This window comes from Rhamphochromis sp. 'chilingali' (assembly GCF_963969265.1).
Source record: "Rhamphochromis sp. 'chilingali' genome assembly, chromosome: 22".
Classification (NCBI taxonomy): domain Eukaryota; kingdom Metazoa; phylum Chordata; class Actinopteri; order Cichliformes; family Cichlidae; genus Rhamphochromis; species Rhamphochromis sp. 'chilingali'.
The window spans coordinates 23,153,793-23,170,290 of NC_137950.1; the positions used below are offsets into that span (position 1 = coordinate 23,153,793).

Here is a 16,498-nt window from a genome sequence, read left to right on the forward strand (position 1 = left end):
CGGGAGCTCGAGGGTTACTGATGCGGCCGAGAACGGCACAACTCCCGGCACAGTATTTTCAGATCACCGCGGAGTTTCGCTGCTCGGGTTAAACGTGATATATAAGTCACTTAGACAACCTAAAAATGTTATTGTTGGGCTTTTTTCAGTGTTTTGTTTGTTCGTGAGTAAATCGGTTTGGCTGAGATTAAAGTTATTAGATTAGATAAAATAAAACTTTATTAATCCCCCGGGTGGGTTCCTCCTTGGTTTTCACACAGCTGACTAAACGTCAAACAGAAAACTTATTAAACAGAAGTATGAAACAGTCGAGAATTTACACCAGTGTCTGGTTATATTTTAGATAGTAAGAAGCAGACGGCCGAGTTTATTAAACTCCACCGAGACAGCGGTGACGCTAATCAGAACTAGACCGTCCAATTTCACGCCTTTAAATTTTAAAGGCGTGTTTGTGTGTGTGTTTATACAATTGCTATTATGTTTGCACTTTATGTGTAATGTTACTGACTGCAGAGATCAGTAAGATGTGTGTATTTTTTATTTATTAGTTTTATTTATTTAATATTATTTTTTAATTGAATGACTGTCTAGTAGTTCACAGATGTCGAAAAACTGAGTGTGGTAAAGCCACTGATTTTGTTTATGTATATTTCTGCAATCTGCACATTGTACTGACTTTCATTTTAATGTTTACACCAGGGTTCCTTGTCAGCACTTTATGCTCAGATGTTTGTAAGCTAAAAATAAACTATTGTGTATGTTCAAATATACTGTTGTGATTGAAGAAGTTAAATAAAAATGTCAGTCATCAATTCATGCATCACCTCATGTCATCATAACAGAGGTCTGTCTTCCAGGAAAGAACAGTTTAAAATTAATGTAATATAGTATTGGCCATACTATATGATGTATTGCTTGTCTTTGTTTAATAATACAGAAGACAAAGACCTTAAAAAATAATCGCATATCGCATCGCAATATTGGGGCAAAAAATCGCAATTAGATTATTTTCCATAATCGTTCAGCCCTATTGTAAAGTGTGCATCTTTTTTTATTGTTTTGAGCTTAAGAGTGGAGAGTTGTTCACAGATTCTCACTATGTATGACTAGTGTATATAGTATGTTGCATGGTTGATGTTATGTACTGTAGACCAAAGCACCACTTAGGAAGTCTGCATAAAAATGATTGGTCCTAGCTAACAAGTTGTGTGCATGCAAGGCAGGTAAGCTGTGTGTATCAACTGCAATTGTTATAGTTTCAGCATCACCACCAGTTGTAATTGGCTATGCAGCATTAATTGTTTAATAACCTGTTTGTTATTTAGACGCTGTGGTGCATCCTTCATCTGCGTATTTGGCTCTCTATTTTTTTCCAATTTAAAACCAGAGTAATATTCTATATTCTCGCTATTCCTCCGTATTCATTTGCTCGAGCCACCTTCTTCATCTTTTTCCAGGTTTCCGTGTGAGTCTGTGTCCATAACACATCATAAGCATATATTCCAGACCGTTACTAATGAAACTCTCAATAGCAGCAGAGGAAAAAAAGCATCTGATGACAAAGAACCTAACTTTCCTCCTTTTCTCACTTATATTCTGAGCTTACCCCTTTTCTAAACTTTCTAGGAGCTGGGCTAAAAGGCATTTGCGTGGTCAAAAGGGCAGAGAGGCCTTCATTGTCAATGATTTCAATGCCGATTTTAACCCCGACTCTGCCAATCAGACGGGCTTGCACTGCTCCTTGTTCTACCCATCAAAGGGCTTTGTCTCCTGGGCTCATGGTTGATTAGGTGGGGGGAGACTAGGAACTGTGTGTGGCACACTGGGCTCTTTGTCCAACTCAAGAATTAGACTCCTTAAGAGTCTATAGCAGCGTGCAATGAACTCACTCATGCACATGCACACACAGGCATGCACATTCACACACATAAGATGCCCAAATAAAGGCCACTATGTCCAATTAAGTGCTTGCACAAGTTCACACACCCTAGAGGAACATACTGATAAGTGCTCCAATATGCAATATATTATTGATTTCTCTCCACTTATTATTAGGATTCTGATAAACTAATGTGTTTGTCCACTTTCCAAAATTATTGGCAGAGAATCAGAGAACAATAAATAAAATCTAGAAATGCCAAAAGATGCATCTTTGCCTCTTTATTATAGTAATACAAGCTTAATATGCGATTATATTGATCAAATGGAATAAATCAAAAATGCTAACTTGTGTGTTGTACAGTATGGTAGCAACTAATCCCAGATGACCAAATAGAGTAGCCCAAGTGATATCTCAACCTCAGCAGTCACAGAGATCTTACATGCTTCCAGTTTAAAATATTGATGAAGTCCCACAGCTTAGAACCACTCTCCTTTTAAATCTGTGATTATTTTCCCTAATCATCAGCATCAGATGTCCTAACATGCCACAGAACACTGCTGCAGAAAGCGCGCTGCAGGCTCTCTCGAGACGTGTTTATTACCGAGGCCAAGTCGAGTCGCCACGCTGATTTGTATTAATCTCCATTAATACAAATGGAGACTTAATCTCTACTCTTTGACAGCGAGTTATCCTGGGTCTGCTCCTGCATCGACACTGGTCAAACGCCTGATGAGAACACACAGTGAAGGCTTTAAAACCTCAACAATTAATAGCTACACGATGTTCTATTACTGCTGGCAAATATAACTAGAAGATAACAGTTTTAAGAATGGGTTAAGTGCAGATACCAGTGTTAAAAAGAAGTCTGACAAGTGATGCCAGTACTAATATTATTTTGTTTGTTTGTTTTTGCTATATAGTGTGTATATAGTGTGTTACTATTTAAATTTTATTCCTGCACAGTTAGCGTGGAGCACCTATAATTTTATTCTACATCTACAATGACAATAAAAGGCTGTTCTAGTCTATATTTATGCCCTCTTTAGTGCCAAGAATACACAAAAAATCATTAAAAAAAGTCTTTCCAGTCTGAATCATGCTCACGTTCACACCTATGGGCAATTTAGAATCACCAGTTAATCTAACACCATGCATTTCTTTGGACTGGGGGAGAAGCAATAAAGCAAACTCCACTGAGACAATGCCCCAGACTGGAAGGCTAACCACCACACCACTTTTAAATATCAGTAGATATCAGTGTAAAATTCCACATTTTGGAATTTAGTCTTAGTCTTTACTGGAGTCCTAATCAAGTGTCAAATGATGGCGTTTCTTATGGAAAACTGCATCTGGACAAAATTAAAGAATCCTCAAAAAACACAGTGAACTTAACTGAGCATAAAAGACAGGACGGCTCTGTGTTTGCTGAAGCCACAGAGGCTAGGAGAAGGTGGAGCAGGCAGAGGGAGTGTGTGTCTCTCTCAGAGGACGAGGTTTGTGTGTGGAGAGGCTGTCAATTTGTGTGTAGCCGTAAATAGCTATAAAAAAAACCCATAAAAACATTTAAAGACATACTAAATTGAGTCCTGTGGGCTTTCCTTCTCTTTGGAGCCTGTGTGGTTGTGCGCCTGTGTGTGGGAATACATCACATCCAGCCTTTCCGAAGTCTTCACCCAGAGTTGTTTGAGTCGTGCTTCATTGGTCACTCATTTATAAACCATGCATGTTATGAAATGGCGGGAATTTAATCAAATGCTTTCAATTTATTTTTGCAAACTAATACATGATGTAATCTCATCCGTCCAGAGATATGTGAAGCGTTAATTGTGTGACACTAATATGTTTGTAAATGATGCTTTACATACCAGACTGTCCACTCCACCCAGCGTGTGATTGGCGTTGTACAAGGAGTAGGTCATCTGGTATACACCGTCATTGGTCTCGCTGTTGCCATAGAAACCCACACCCACTGCGACGCTGCAGAGAAAAGATGCATAAAGGCGCAGGTGAACCTTTGATAAAGAAGGAGCAGAATATAAAAGCAGTCTCTTGGATTTTAAATCATCTACATCCAAAGTGCTGCCATTTTCGGTCCTTAAATTAAAAGTTTGCCAGCTTCAAAGCCATTATCACAACCTGGCTGAGATTAAACATTAATGCGAAACGACCCGTAAACAACAATTTTCTGTCTACTTGAAAACATCTTTGCCAACCTGCAGTGGAAATATGCAACTTACAAGGTAGTATAGCATGGCACACTGGAAAAGAGCACAACGTTTTATGAATATTTGATGCCTTTTTTTTTAAAGATAAAAAAAAAAGAATTTGGCTATTATCATAAAGCAATATCATCAATTTCTGCATCAGGCTTGAGTTTTGGAAAAATTTTAAATGTATGAGGTTAATGAGGCACTTTGGGACAGAAATTTTGTTTTAGCTATTCAGTAATTATTTCCCACTGTAAACAACTGTGAAGCAGTATGAATGGTATTACAGTGCGAAGGCTGAGTTGCTGAGTGTGTCGGTGAATTCAGGGAGTAAAAGCCAGCTCGCCCAAAGGGTCTGATCTAGCTTACAGAATGATTTTAGAAAGGTGTGAAAAATGAAGAAAAGTAGGGTATTGTATTTCTGGAGCTTTTAATGTATTTTACATCAGGAAGCGCTGCTGTTGTTAAGGCGTTAAGAATTGATCTCTCCATCGCTCCATCCATTTGTTAGACTGCTCATTTTATCCTAACCAGTGGTCTGAGTTGTCAGTTTAACAGCCTTGTCACTAACAGACATTAGCTGTCTGTCTCATCACACCGTAGTGTGTCCGATGTGTTATTTTTTGATAAATATCGCCAACTTTTTATGTAAATACAACAAACAGGATGAGGAAAAACTAAGACGCCTTAATGAATAACAATAAATTGCTGATTTATAGAAAATAAATACCTGTAATTTGTGTATGTGGGTGTTTGATGCACATATATCTCACAGCGCAATGAAGCAGCAAATGAAGCAGCAAAAGCTTTTTGGATTTCTGCGTTAATTTTTGTAAACAACACTCTTTGAATCAGAAATTATACAATACAGGCCTCTGGAACGCGTGTGCATAAATTGAAAACACTTTTGCATATTCAGCCATCCAAGGATTTAATTTGTTGAGCTGGAGCATCAGCACAAACAGAATAATAACCGGCGCATTCTAAACACACACACTTAAGTAGTCTCTCTGAGCTCCACTTTTTCCCTAAGTGCCGTCATATTGTGCTGCCATATGATGGGATTTCAAAGTAGCCGCACAGTTGTTAACTACAAGAAGATTTAATGCTGCAACACAATGTCTCACAATATACTCCAAAGACCCTGCACAAGAATCCTCTGCAAAGACAAGGATGTCCAAGTCTTGCACTACAGACACTGAAGGCCGTAGATCAGAGCAGTGAGCAAGTGTTTTATACCCTTTCTTTTCAATAACTACGCAGGACAAAAAAGGAATACAGATCCCGTATATGACCATGATCTGTGAGAAACAGGACATGACAGAGCTTAGTACACCTCCCAAGGGAAACTTTATATACACTGCTTGCACTCAAATACAACAGTGCAACAGTAACTTCAAAGATTATGGGCATCTGAGAAGCTTACATAGTTTCAATTCTCCTTGGATCAGGAGAACTGAACTCAACTGAAAACAAGGATGTAAGAATCTGAAAGTCAACTCTCACATTACAAATTGCACTCATATCTCTCCTCTCCAAAGTGTGATAAAAATAGACACTTTTTTATGCCTTTTTATGCCTGTTTTCTTTTTTTATTCAAGTTCATATTGTCATTGCAATGCTAAAATTACCTGCAGACCACTTTAATAGGTAGACCTGTTCTAATGCTGTCAGGCATACAGAGTAGGTCAGAACGACCTGCTGAAGTTCAAACTGAGCTTCAGAAAGGAGAACAGAAGAAGGACTTCAAACCTTGATGCAGATGTGTTACAGCTGCAGGAGAACACATTGGGTTCACCAGCTCACTAAAACAGCAGAAAATTCTACAGCAGAAAACTTGAAGAACAGTGCCAGGTCTGCTGATTTCCGCTACACCATTGGACACCAGGGTCAGAATTTAGCCTAAACAACATGCAAGCATTGTCACGATCCTGGGTCATTTTGTTGTTTATGGTTTATGTTTAAGTTCATTAGCTTATCTAATTTCATTTCTATTTTGCCTATGTTGCCCTGTTATAGTTCATTGTTTATTAGATTCCACTTGTGTCTTCACCCCTGTGTTTAAGTCTCCCTTGTCCTTCATGTGTGTCAGGTCTGCGTGTGTTATGTTGTCAAGCTCGTGTTGTCATGTTTCCTGTTCTGTTTTGAAGAGGTCTGGTGTCCCACGTTCATTGTGTTTAGTTTCACTTCCCCTGTGGCGTCATTATGTTATTTCTAATCAGCTCCTTTCCCATGCGTTTCCACTTTCCCTGTTCACCTCCCGTGTGATTTAGTCTGTGTGTTTTCATTCATTCCTTGTCAGGTTGTCTGTTGAGTTTTCATCATGTTTCCATGCCTCCATGTTTCCAGGTTCTTCCATGTTCAGGTATTTTTGACACACTTTGGGATCCTTAGTACCAGCTGAGGTTAGTTTAAACAGCTACATGAGCATTGTTACTGTAGCATAGCCATCCCTTTCTGATCACAGTGTACCCATCTTTTGATGGCTGCTTCCAGCAGGATAATGTGCCATGTCACAAAGCTTAGATCATCTCAAACTGATTTCGTGAACATGTCATTGAGTTCACTGTCCTCAAATGGCCTCCACAGTCACCAGATCTCAATCCAGTGGAGCACTTTAGGAATGTGGTGAAACAGTAAATTTGCATCATGGATAAGCAGCTGACAAATCCGCAGCCACTCTGTGATGTTATCATGTCGTTATGGAGCAAAAACTGATCTAAGCCATGAAGAACTAAGGCAGTTCTCAAAGCAAAAGCGGGTCCAAATCAATACTAACAAGGTGCACCTATAGCGCTCTGCCCACTAATAAATAAATACTGACCATCATTTACTGAACAAGGTTAAATGTTTAGAAGGTCTTTTGTGTGTGATTTTTTTATTGCACACAATAGTAATGCAACACACTGAAGACACTATTTGTAGGTCAGCACTACTTCGCGTGGCAGGTCAGGACTAAAAGAAAACTAAGCAGGACTCAACCTGACTGAGCTTTAGATTAAGGCTGTGGTTCCTACAGACTTATCCCTGATGTTCCGGATAAATTTTAAGCTGAAAACAGAGACTATAAGTCTGCAGCCATCAGCGCTTCCTCTAACATTCACTTGGAATGGCTAAAATCCTGCAGAGCTGTTATGATCGTTGTGGTCGAAGCAAAGTACAGGTGGAGCTAAACAACAGGGGCAATTTTCCTAATTAGTACAGCAGAGATGGCCTCATTAAATGACCCCCTGCAGATAAACATCCCACTTGGCAGGTTACAGACTTACCCTCAGGGAGAGCAGTTAAGAAAGTGGGGACAGGCATTACAGACAAGAATAAAATCATCATTTTAGAGGAAGACAGGAAGCGATATAGACAGTCAGCACTAAAAAAAAAAAAAGACAAATACAGGTGACGAAAGAAGTCACAAAAGCAGAGAGCAAGACCCTGGGATACAAAAAGCAAGACTGGGCGGGGGCGGGTTGGGTTCCTCACCAAAAATACATAACATCTTATTTGTTCTTTGTATATCTGTGTTTGTGTGCTATTAGCCCCTTTAACAGCACAGATGCAGGGAATGTATTAAAGCAGTCACAGCTTGGAGAAACACAGACTTACTTCTAAAAAAGGCAACTATTTTAGGCAGAATTCAGATTAAAAGAACTGAGAGGACAAATAGAAAGTCTCTTCTTTGCCTTCTCTATGTACTCCCTCGGTCCTGCCAGTTCTCTTAGTGCTGCTACTTGAAATATCCATCGTCTAATTCAAAGAGAAAGAACACCATAGATTTGAGTAGGCATGTACTGAGCAAGAGTCCAAACTGTCACATTGATAAATGAATAAGTACATAACAGACAGTGATGGGAATTAATAATAAAATAAAATAAAATAACCTAAAAAAAAAATTCAGCCTGAAGCAAAAAAAAAAGCTATGCTAAATTGACCCTGACAGGTCTGAATATTGGAAATTTTGCCCCAGAATGGCAGCAATGAATCTCTTGGGATGATAAGTATAGACGGGTGAGCTTATATTTTTTACGCTGCCCTACTGAACCCTCAGCAGGGGAAAATCCCCTTTGATATAAACTACGAAACACAAATAGTTACTTTTCATCTTTTTTTTTAGAGCTACAAAAAGTCCAGCATAGCTCATTTAAGTTCGGAGAAGCAGTAAAAACAAACGTACATGCTGCCAATTACTTGGTTGGTACATTTATATTGCTGATAGATTTTGTGTTACGGCTGCTCGTTCCAAAAGCTTTCCTCGAATGGATTCAGTGGATACACAGACATCCTCTCTCACTTGTGCCCTCTGTTATAATTTCTACTTTGTGACTGTCAAGAGAGATGTTCCACAAAAAGAAATTTAAAAAATGTATATTTAAAATCGACAGGAAAAGAGAATAATTTTTAACGATCTTTTACTTTTTTTATAGGCAGTAGAAGCAAAAAAAAAAAAAAATCCCCTTTATTCAGTTTCTAAAGTCGGACTGATCATTTCAATGGTAACCACTGTCCCTGGAATCCACTGGATTGCTGTGTGCAGTTTGCATGTTCTCATTGTGCCCATGTGAATGCTCTCCATGTACTCTGGCTCTCTACCACAATCCAAAGACAGGCATGTTAAGTCTGTTTGTGTTAGCCGTGTGATAGACTGGCGACCTGTCAGTGTTGCACCCCACGTTTCCATACAGAAACTTAAATGAGCAGCCGTCCAACACCCCAGATCTGGAAATGAACGGGTATCTTCAGTGTTGCTGTGCTTGGGCATGACTGTCAACCTTTGCCTGTTATTCTCTCTTTTATGCAATACGCACTCTTCAACAGCACTTTTGCGGAGCATAGTGAGGCTCAAGATTTTACACATTGTGTGGCTTAAATAGGGTATTTTCTGGAATGGCTGATTTACTTTCTTCTCACATGCCCTGTATTTGTTATTTACATAATGCGTGTTCTCACGAGGTATCACTGAGGAACTGGAGATCCATGCTCTTGCACGGACAGTGGTCACAGTCCATGAATGCCGTGCTTAAATCCAACTGATTGCTCAGGTGCATTTGTTTAAGTGTGCCGGCGTATGGTTCTCCTAACCCTGCCAGTGCACAGCACACAGTGATCAGACAGAATTGAACAGTTTACCTTTTGCATACACCGATAGTTAATAAACTCACCCTCTTTGGCATAATGTGCCTTGTTGGCATTCAAATAACCCCTCTGTAATTCACCTTGCAGTGACTGTGTGGGAATGAACTGTTTGGTTTTTGTAAATCACACCCTTCTTTAATCAAACTGTTCTTCTGGGAAGACTAAAGCAATATCAAATTAATTGAAATTCTTTTTAAAAACCCAAATGCTCATTGTGTGCCAAACTATCACGGTAATATACCTCAAGTAATATTCTAAACTGCAAACTATCATAGTTATAGTAAAAAAAAATCAGTCCAGATGTCCTCAGCATGAGCAGCCTGATCAGTTATGATACACCATAATTACAGAGTTAATGTGCTACACCATGGGCAGGGCTGCAGCTACAGCTGAGTGACATCTGCTCTGGCTTCACCAGTGTTAATTATAACGGACATCACAGCATATCAGACCTAGCCACTGTCAAACATAATTAGAGTGGAGGAAGTCAAGAGAAAAGGGGGAGACCGATCAGGATTATAGAGGGAAGGGAGGCAAAATCAAGGCAAAAAATAGAATTAGGGTGTAGGGAAAGGGTGAAAAGGACGGATGGGATTAATATGAAGCCAGTTTTCAACTTCAGTACAAATCCGGTGTGAAATCCACTAGGCAAACACATCCATGTTCTATTTCATCCAGTAGATGGACAAAATCAAAGTCAGGAATCAGATGAAAGAGAGTCTGTTTCCCACAGGATGTTTCCTCCAACTTCACTGATCTCATATTTTATCCTGTCTTAGCTTACCAAGTCAGGCAACATAAACCTTTTAAGTGCAGTCCTCCCCATTAGAGGGAGCTTTTTTGTTATGGACTGCAAATGATAATGAACTGGTCTGAACAACAATGCAACACACTTTATAATACTTTAAAGTAGCTAACGCTGATGGAGAGCTTAACTTAAAGCTTGTGGTATAATTTACAGCAGCACAGAAGTGTAGACCAGACAGATGGACATGATTTTGTTTAAAGGGTATAAATATAATCAGAGGAGGAAGGACTTAGACTTTATTCCACTATACTCTAAACATGTGTAAAATAAAAGGTCAAACTTTATCACAAAATGCAATAAAATAAAGCACTCTTATATTCACCAAAGTGATTTCTGTCCAAAAGAGAACCCAGTTCACTAGAACAAAAACAAGAATGTAAATTAAACAAGGTTTAAACCAAAGTTCACAATCGAAACTGAGCAAATACAGAGAAGAGTGAAGCAGAAGCAGATGACGGGTGAGAAACTCAGGCTGAGAATTCAGACAAACTGACAACTAGAGGGTGAGACAAGACTATAAATACACAGGAACTAATTGGGAAACAGGACACAAGGGAAACCGATGAGGTTTGGGCTGACACCCAACAAGCCAATAACACACACAGGACGGGTGAACGAACACTGAGCACACAAAGTAAACAACTTAACAAAGAAACAAACAAAAAACACACAGAAAAAAAAGAAGAAGGAGATCTTAAACGATACCAGGTCACATGAACCAAGACTCACTGATCCTGGTTCATTTGTCCTTTGAAGGCTCAAGAATATTTGATTAGAACAGCAAGATTCACTCATAACTGAACCCTGGTCAGTGACAATGAAAGATCCGAGCTTTGTGACATGACATGTTATCAGGGAACCTCTTCTCCATGCCTTGGTTCTAACAAGTGGTTATTTGAGGCACTGTTGCCTTCTTTTTACCTCAGCTAGTCTGGCCATTCTGCTTTGACCTCAGAGAACTGCTACTAGATATTTTTTCTTTTTTAAGGCAATCTCTATAAACCATGGGGATGGCTGTGTGGTGCAATCTTTGTAGATGAGTAGTTTCTTGAATTGTCAGACCAGCCAGTCCGCCGTCAGCAACCATGCCCATTCTGATGCTCGATGTGAACCTTAACAGCCCAAACATGTCTATATGCCTAAATGCCCTGATTTGCAGCGATGTGATTGGTTGATTATATATTGTGTTAATGAGAAGTTGAACAAAATGCACGGGCTTAATAAAGTCACATAACAAAATAGCATCATATTACATATCCTAACCTACAAATACGATCAATGAGTAAGATCTTTATTTATTATTTATCAGGATTCTAATCTAAGCCCGACAACAACAAAAAAAAGTAAAACACCACGATATCTTTTCAAACCGAAACACCCAATTTTCTCTGTCTCTTTTAAAGTTAATAGGTAGGAAGCAGAAAAAAGGTGTGAGAGGACCAGCTGAGCCCAGCTTGACCTCTGCTCAAGAGCTGGCTATCATCAATCAAATTCAGATGATACAGGAGAGGGGCTCTTCCTCTAAGGACTGGCAGGATGCAGCAGCGCTGACTTCAATTTGGTAAAGCAATCTTATTGTTTGTGTCATATCATCGCTCACTGATCTCCATTTCCTTTATGTCACTTTTTCTTTTAATATGGTGTGCATTATTTTTTTCCATCCAGATTGAAGTGATGGGGCTCTAAAATTATGGACTCAGTGTACACTAAAGGACTGAGCTGGTGATTATTTTTATCAGTGCAATGAACACAGCTAGTTTCTTCCATTGGAATAAATTACGCATGGTAAAGTTTCCCTCCATCATCTACTTAATAATCCTGCTCCTGAGTTGGTTTGACCTTACGGATATGTTGCTGTGACAACAAATCCTGCAGATGCTTTTAAGAACTAAGAAATCCAGGATCAAGGCAAATGGTCACCAATTTAATCCAGCTAAAACGTTAATCCACGTATGGCGATCCAGCCCAGGGAAACAAAGGAGACATGGGACAGCAGAAGGGAGGAGAAACAAAAACTTCATTAAATGCAGTATGTCTCCTTGTCCCTGTGGGAGTGGAAGAGTTCCACTCCCTAATCACGCATAATCTGATTTATAAATTAGAGAGCAACACCCTTAAATCAGATAAATGAGTCATTACACTCTAATGCTATTAAGTCTGTTTTAAAACCCTCAACTTCAATTCTACCAAATTGGATTTAATAAAAATGAAGCACAACAGTGCTACATCTAGTTTAAACATATTGCTAATAAGCTTTCTCGCTGTTTTAGCAATTTGGAGAGCTATTGAATTCAAAGATAAGCACAGCTCACCAAAAAACACGATGATAAACTTTGCATATGTCAGATCAACCTATTAATCTGGACTAAAAAATAAAAAGACACAAAAAAAAAATACTAATTATACAACAATTAGCCGATGTCGCCCATTTTTTTCAGCGGTTTCTTTATGTCATCAGTAGAAAATGACTTCTGTTCCCATCAAGTGAAACAGTGCTCATTAAAGTTTCTTAAAATATAGAGCGTCTCAAATGAGCAGTACTCTACATTAAAAATGTATGATGCAAAAGAGTGAAAATACAGTGGAGAGCACTAACTAGCAGAGGACCAGGACTATAGGAACTCTAGGCTATTCCATCTAATGACATACTGAACATGCCGCTATGTTTTTTTGGCATCGTGACGACAGATTGGCTCATGTTGTCAGATGTTCTTGAGAGCCCTTTAAAACTGACGTCCTAGATACCAGACAAAGTTTCAAACCATGTGTCATGACCTTGGGGCTTCTGGGTTTGTAAGCACCAGATATTTTTTTGTGAATAGGAGGGAAAAAAAATCAATTTTCTGAATCTATTGCTCTTCATACTTCACTGCTTATCGGCTGTGTCCCCTTTATTTGCTGTTCTACCTGTTAAACTTTCTCTCGCACTCAGCACATGAGGGGTTTATATTAACAAAGTTACCATATGAACTGAAGGTGAAAAATTTTCATCACTACCAATAACTTTCTTATATTTTGTATAAAGGTTCACTACATATTTAATCTTTGCACAGTTGTTAAAACAATTGCTAATCTATTTCACTAAATCCACTGTGGGTTTAAGACTTAATAATTTTTTTCCCCACTTGTGCTCCTTTTCAGATTTTACAATGCCACTCACTGACTGTTAATCATTAATCTTAGGGCTGCCCAGTAAGTCATATCATAAGCTTAACCATGATTCTGGCTTCCCACAGTTAAATTAATATGATCAGGCGATAGTGAAAATGAATTCTTCACCGATAAAACACAAGGTAAATCAAGAACTCCCTACTAGGGCTGCCACGATTAGTCGACTAGTCACGATTACGTCGACTATCAAAATCGTCGACGACTGATTTAATAGTCGACGCGTCGTTTGAAGCTTTGTAAGATCACAAAAGACGCAGGAATAAGTAGCAGGATTTAAGAGTGTAATAACGGACTGAAACAGAAGATGGCAGCACTGCATGTACAAGGATGCCAGCTGTCGTTAAACCCCGAAGAAGAAGAAGTTGTGTCCCAGAATTCATAGCGCGGCCCAGCTTAGTTTCCAACAATGGCGGCAGCTAGTTAGTTTTAATATTACTCTTATTATTCTTTCTGGGTCACAAAATAAACGTTTAACATATTTTCAGGCGAGAATGTAGCTGTGTAAACCTCAAATATCTGCTCAGTTTATCAAGACACCGCATATTTTCAAAAGCGCGCCGACGTTTTCGGAGACGTCTGTTACCCACTAGCTCGATAGCGAGCCGGGGGCTAGGCTAACTAGAGCCGTGAGAACACCGGACTCCCGGCAAATCATTTTCAAACCCACCGCAGTCTTTCGCTACTCAGGTTAAACATGATACATAAGTCACTTAGATACTCGAGAATATACTCCGGTGTCCTGTTATATTTTAGATAGCAAGGAGCAATCTGCAAATTTCATTAAAATTTAATAAACTATCATCTTGTCTTTATTTTTAGTTAGCACATACCTTAAGCACTTAAAGCTGTAAGCTAATGATAGTTATATAAGAGCAGATGCTGCTGGTTCAATAAGCTGTATGTTTTACGTCCAATGGATGATGATCTGATTAATCGAGTAATCGCAAAAATAATCGGTGACTAGTCGACTATTAAAATAATCGTTTGTGGCAGCCCTACTCCCTACACATGCCAGCTGTTTCTGCACCATGCAGCTTTAAGTTTCCTTGACTATTCTGGGTGACATTGTAACACAGTGACATTACATTTAAAGATATGATATGATAAAATCCAAGTGTCTGGCACAGCAGCAGACACTTGGATTCCCAGAAATGAATCATCATCCTTTCCCTGGAAATAATTCCAATTTAAGGCAAGTGTTAACCAAGAAAAGATCTTAGTCAAAGAGTGCTGTGGAGTTGTGTCTGCTCAACACAACACAACTTAACTTATTCAGCCATCTGAAAACATAACCACAAACTGTAGTTTGTTTGTTTGTTTGTTTGTTTTTGTTTTTCATATCCATCCTTCCATCTCTCCATCTTTTTCCACTTATCCGGGGCCGGGTTGCGGGTGTAGCATCCTAAGCAAGGACGCTCAGACCTCTGTCTCCCCAGCCAGCTTCTCCAGCTTATCCATCCAGCTCATAAAAACACAGTGAAATCACCAACATAGTTCCATTCTGCTCGACCAAAGATGCACATTCTTTGCTACAGAGCTGCTGAGCACATGCAGGTATTACGAGCAGTGAAATACTTTATATTTGTCTTCTGGGAGATGCATTTAGGTAAGCTAAATAAACACTAAATTGTCGGCAAAGATGTTCTAATTAACTGGAACGTAAGAGCAAAATAAGTAGACTGTTTATTGAATTTTGTTTTACATTTTGGGCCACTTTTTATTTTTCTTCTAAGACGTCCACTGAAATTAGGTGAATAAAGAGAACCAATTAAAATTTACTGTAACACAGGAATTTAACATAATATGAATGTGAGTGAAAGTGCATTAACAAAAGATTTCATCACTAAAATCAACAAATAATCAGGACAAATAATCACGGTTGCAATATTAATCAAAATGATCATAATAATCGTTTTGGACATAGTCGTGCAGCAGTAATTAATCACATGACACTGGCAGTAGATAACCAACCAGGTGAGTGAGTTGTCACCTTATTCAGTACTGCTGGTTGGAGCCACCATAATTTGTGTTGATCTCTGTTTATTAGAATGATTATAATGGTTAATAACAAACTACTGGGCCACACTGAAAGTAGAGGACTCCACTCATTGGGGATCTGTGTGTGAGACTGATAAAAGCTGATGGGTTGGTAACATCTGAATCAGGTAGTTACTAAGCATGGTTGTCACATGGTTGACTGTCCCCTCCTTTGTGGATAGTCGAGTAATTCAATTATCCACTTTGCGAGGACAGCGGAGCTCATTGAGGGATTTGATGGGTTCTATGTGGCGATGTAAGTGCTGACTGTGTTACCTAAGTTCACGTGTTCGAGTCTGTCTCAAAAGCCGAAACTTTAATGAATGAAAAGTTGGATCTTGCCAAAAATAATTAGCTGCTTTAGGCTTCCTATACCAGCTAAAGGCTATAACACTAATGCCATTAATCTATTGTATATATCACAGCTAATGTCACTTCACATCAGGGAAGTTTTCAGTTCACCACAGACTTGATGAGATGCAGCAGCCTCCAGCCAAAACAAATCACATTAACTGCAACGCTGCTCCATTATAAAATCTGAGGGGAAATACTGCGTCTGATATCATCTTAACGATAACAAAAAAGAAAACATTTATCCTTAAAATAGTATCGTTTTCACATTTTAAGTGGTTTATTTAATACGTGATTTTTGCATAAAATGCCATACTTAGGGTTGGCACTCACACAATGTGAGGGTGACACAAAATTTGTGCTAATGAAAAATACAAATTCATTGCACTGGGTTGCATTATTCTTCCAGTGACATAAACAAAAAGTTTTTAAACAAGCAAAACAAGTAGGCTACGTCTGCAGCAGTACAGTTTGATACTTGGGCCTGTACAAGCGAGAGGAAACGTTGTTCAGTCATTCAGCAAGCCAGGAAAACTAGGAAGTCATTAAAACTGCACTGACTGGTATAATTTTCAAGGCCTCTACAGTATGATATTCCTGCCATATTCCCAGTGAGACACAGAAGGGATTTTGATAGGTAGAATGACCTTCATGTGCGTCATTTTTTTCCCAATAAATAATTTAACAATACAACTGAAATAAAATTTTAAAATACTATAGTCATCTTTTGTCCCTCTATATTTCTACATTCTTTTGGCCTGCATGTGCAGTGTATATCATGAAGTATTGTGTCTTGATCCTCCCTCATTTCTTTATATTTTGCTTCCACGCTGGTCTCGAGCTGTAGTTCTCTGGGCTTTCTCTGAGTTTTTCTTTGGGCATTGGCTGCTTTTGCGTTCATTTTAATTCCACTGC

The 16,498-nt window shown here is 38.9% G+C and overlaps 1 protein-coding gene across 2 annotated transcripts in view; it reads right to left on the reverse strand.

Annotated features, from left to right (window-relative positions):
• The window catches only part of ttyh2 (tweety family member 2), a 76,739-nt gene that overhangs the window by 41,893 nt on the left and 18,348 nt on the right, over nucleotides 1-16,498 (reverse strand). For both annotated transcript variants that reach the window (XM_080873784.1, XM_080873783.1), the window contains exon 3: nucleotides 3,748-3,859. In XM_080873784.1, coding sequence (XP_080729910.1) covers nucleotides 3,748-3,859 — 112 coding nt within the window. The remainder of the gene's footprint in view (nucleotides 1-3,747; nucleotides 3,860-16,498) is intronic.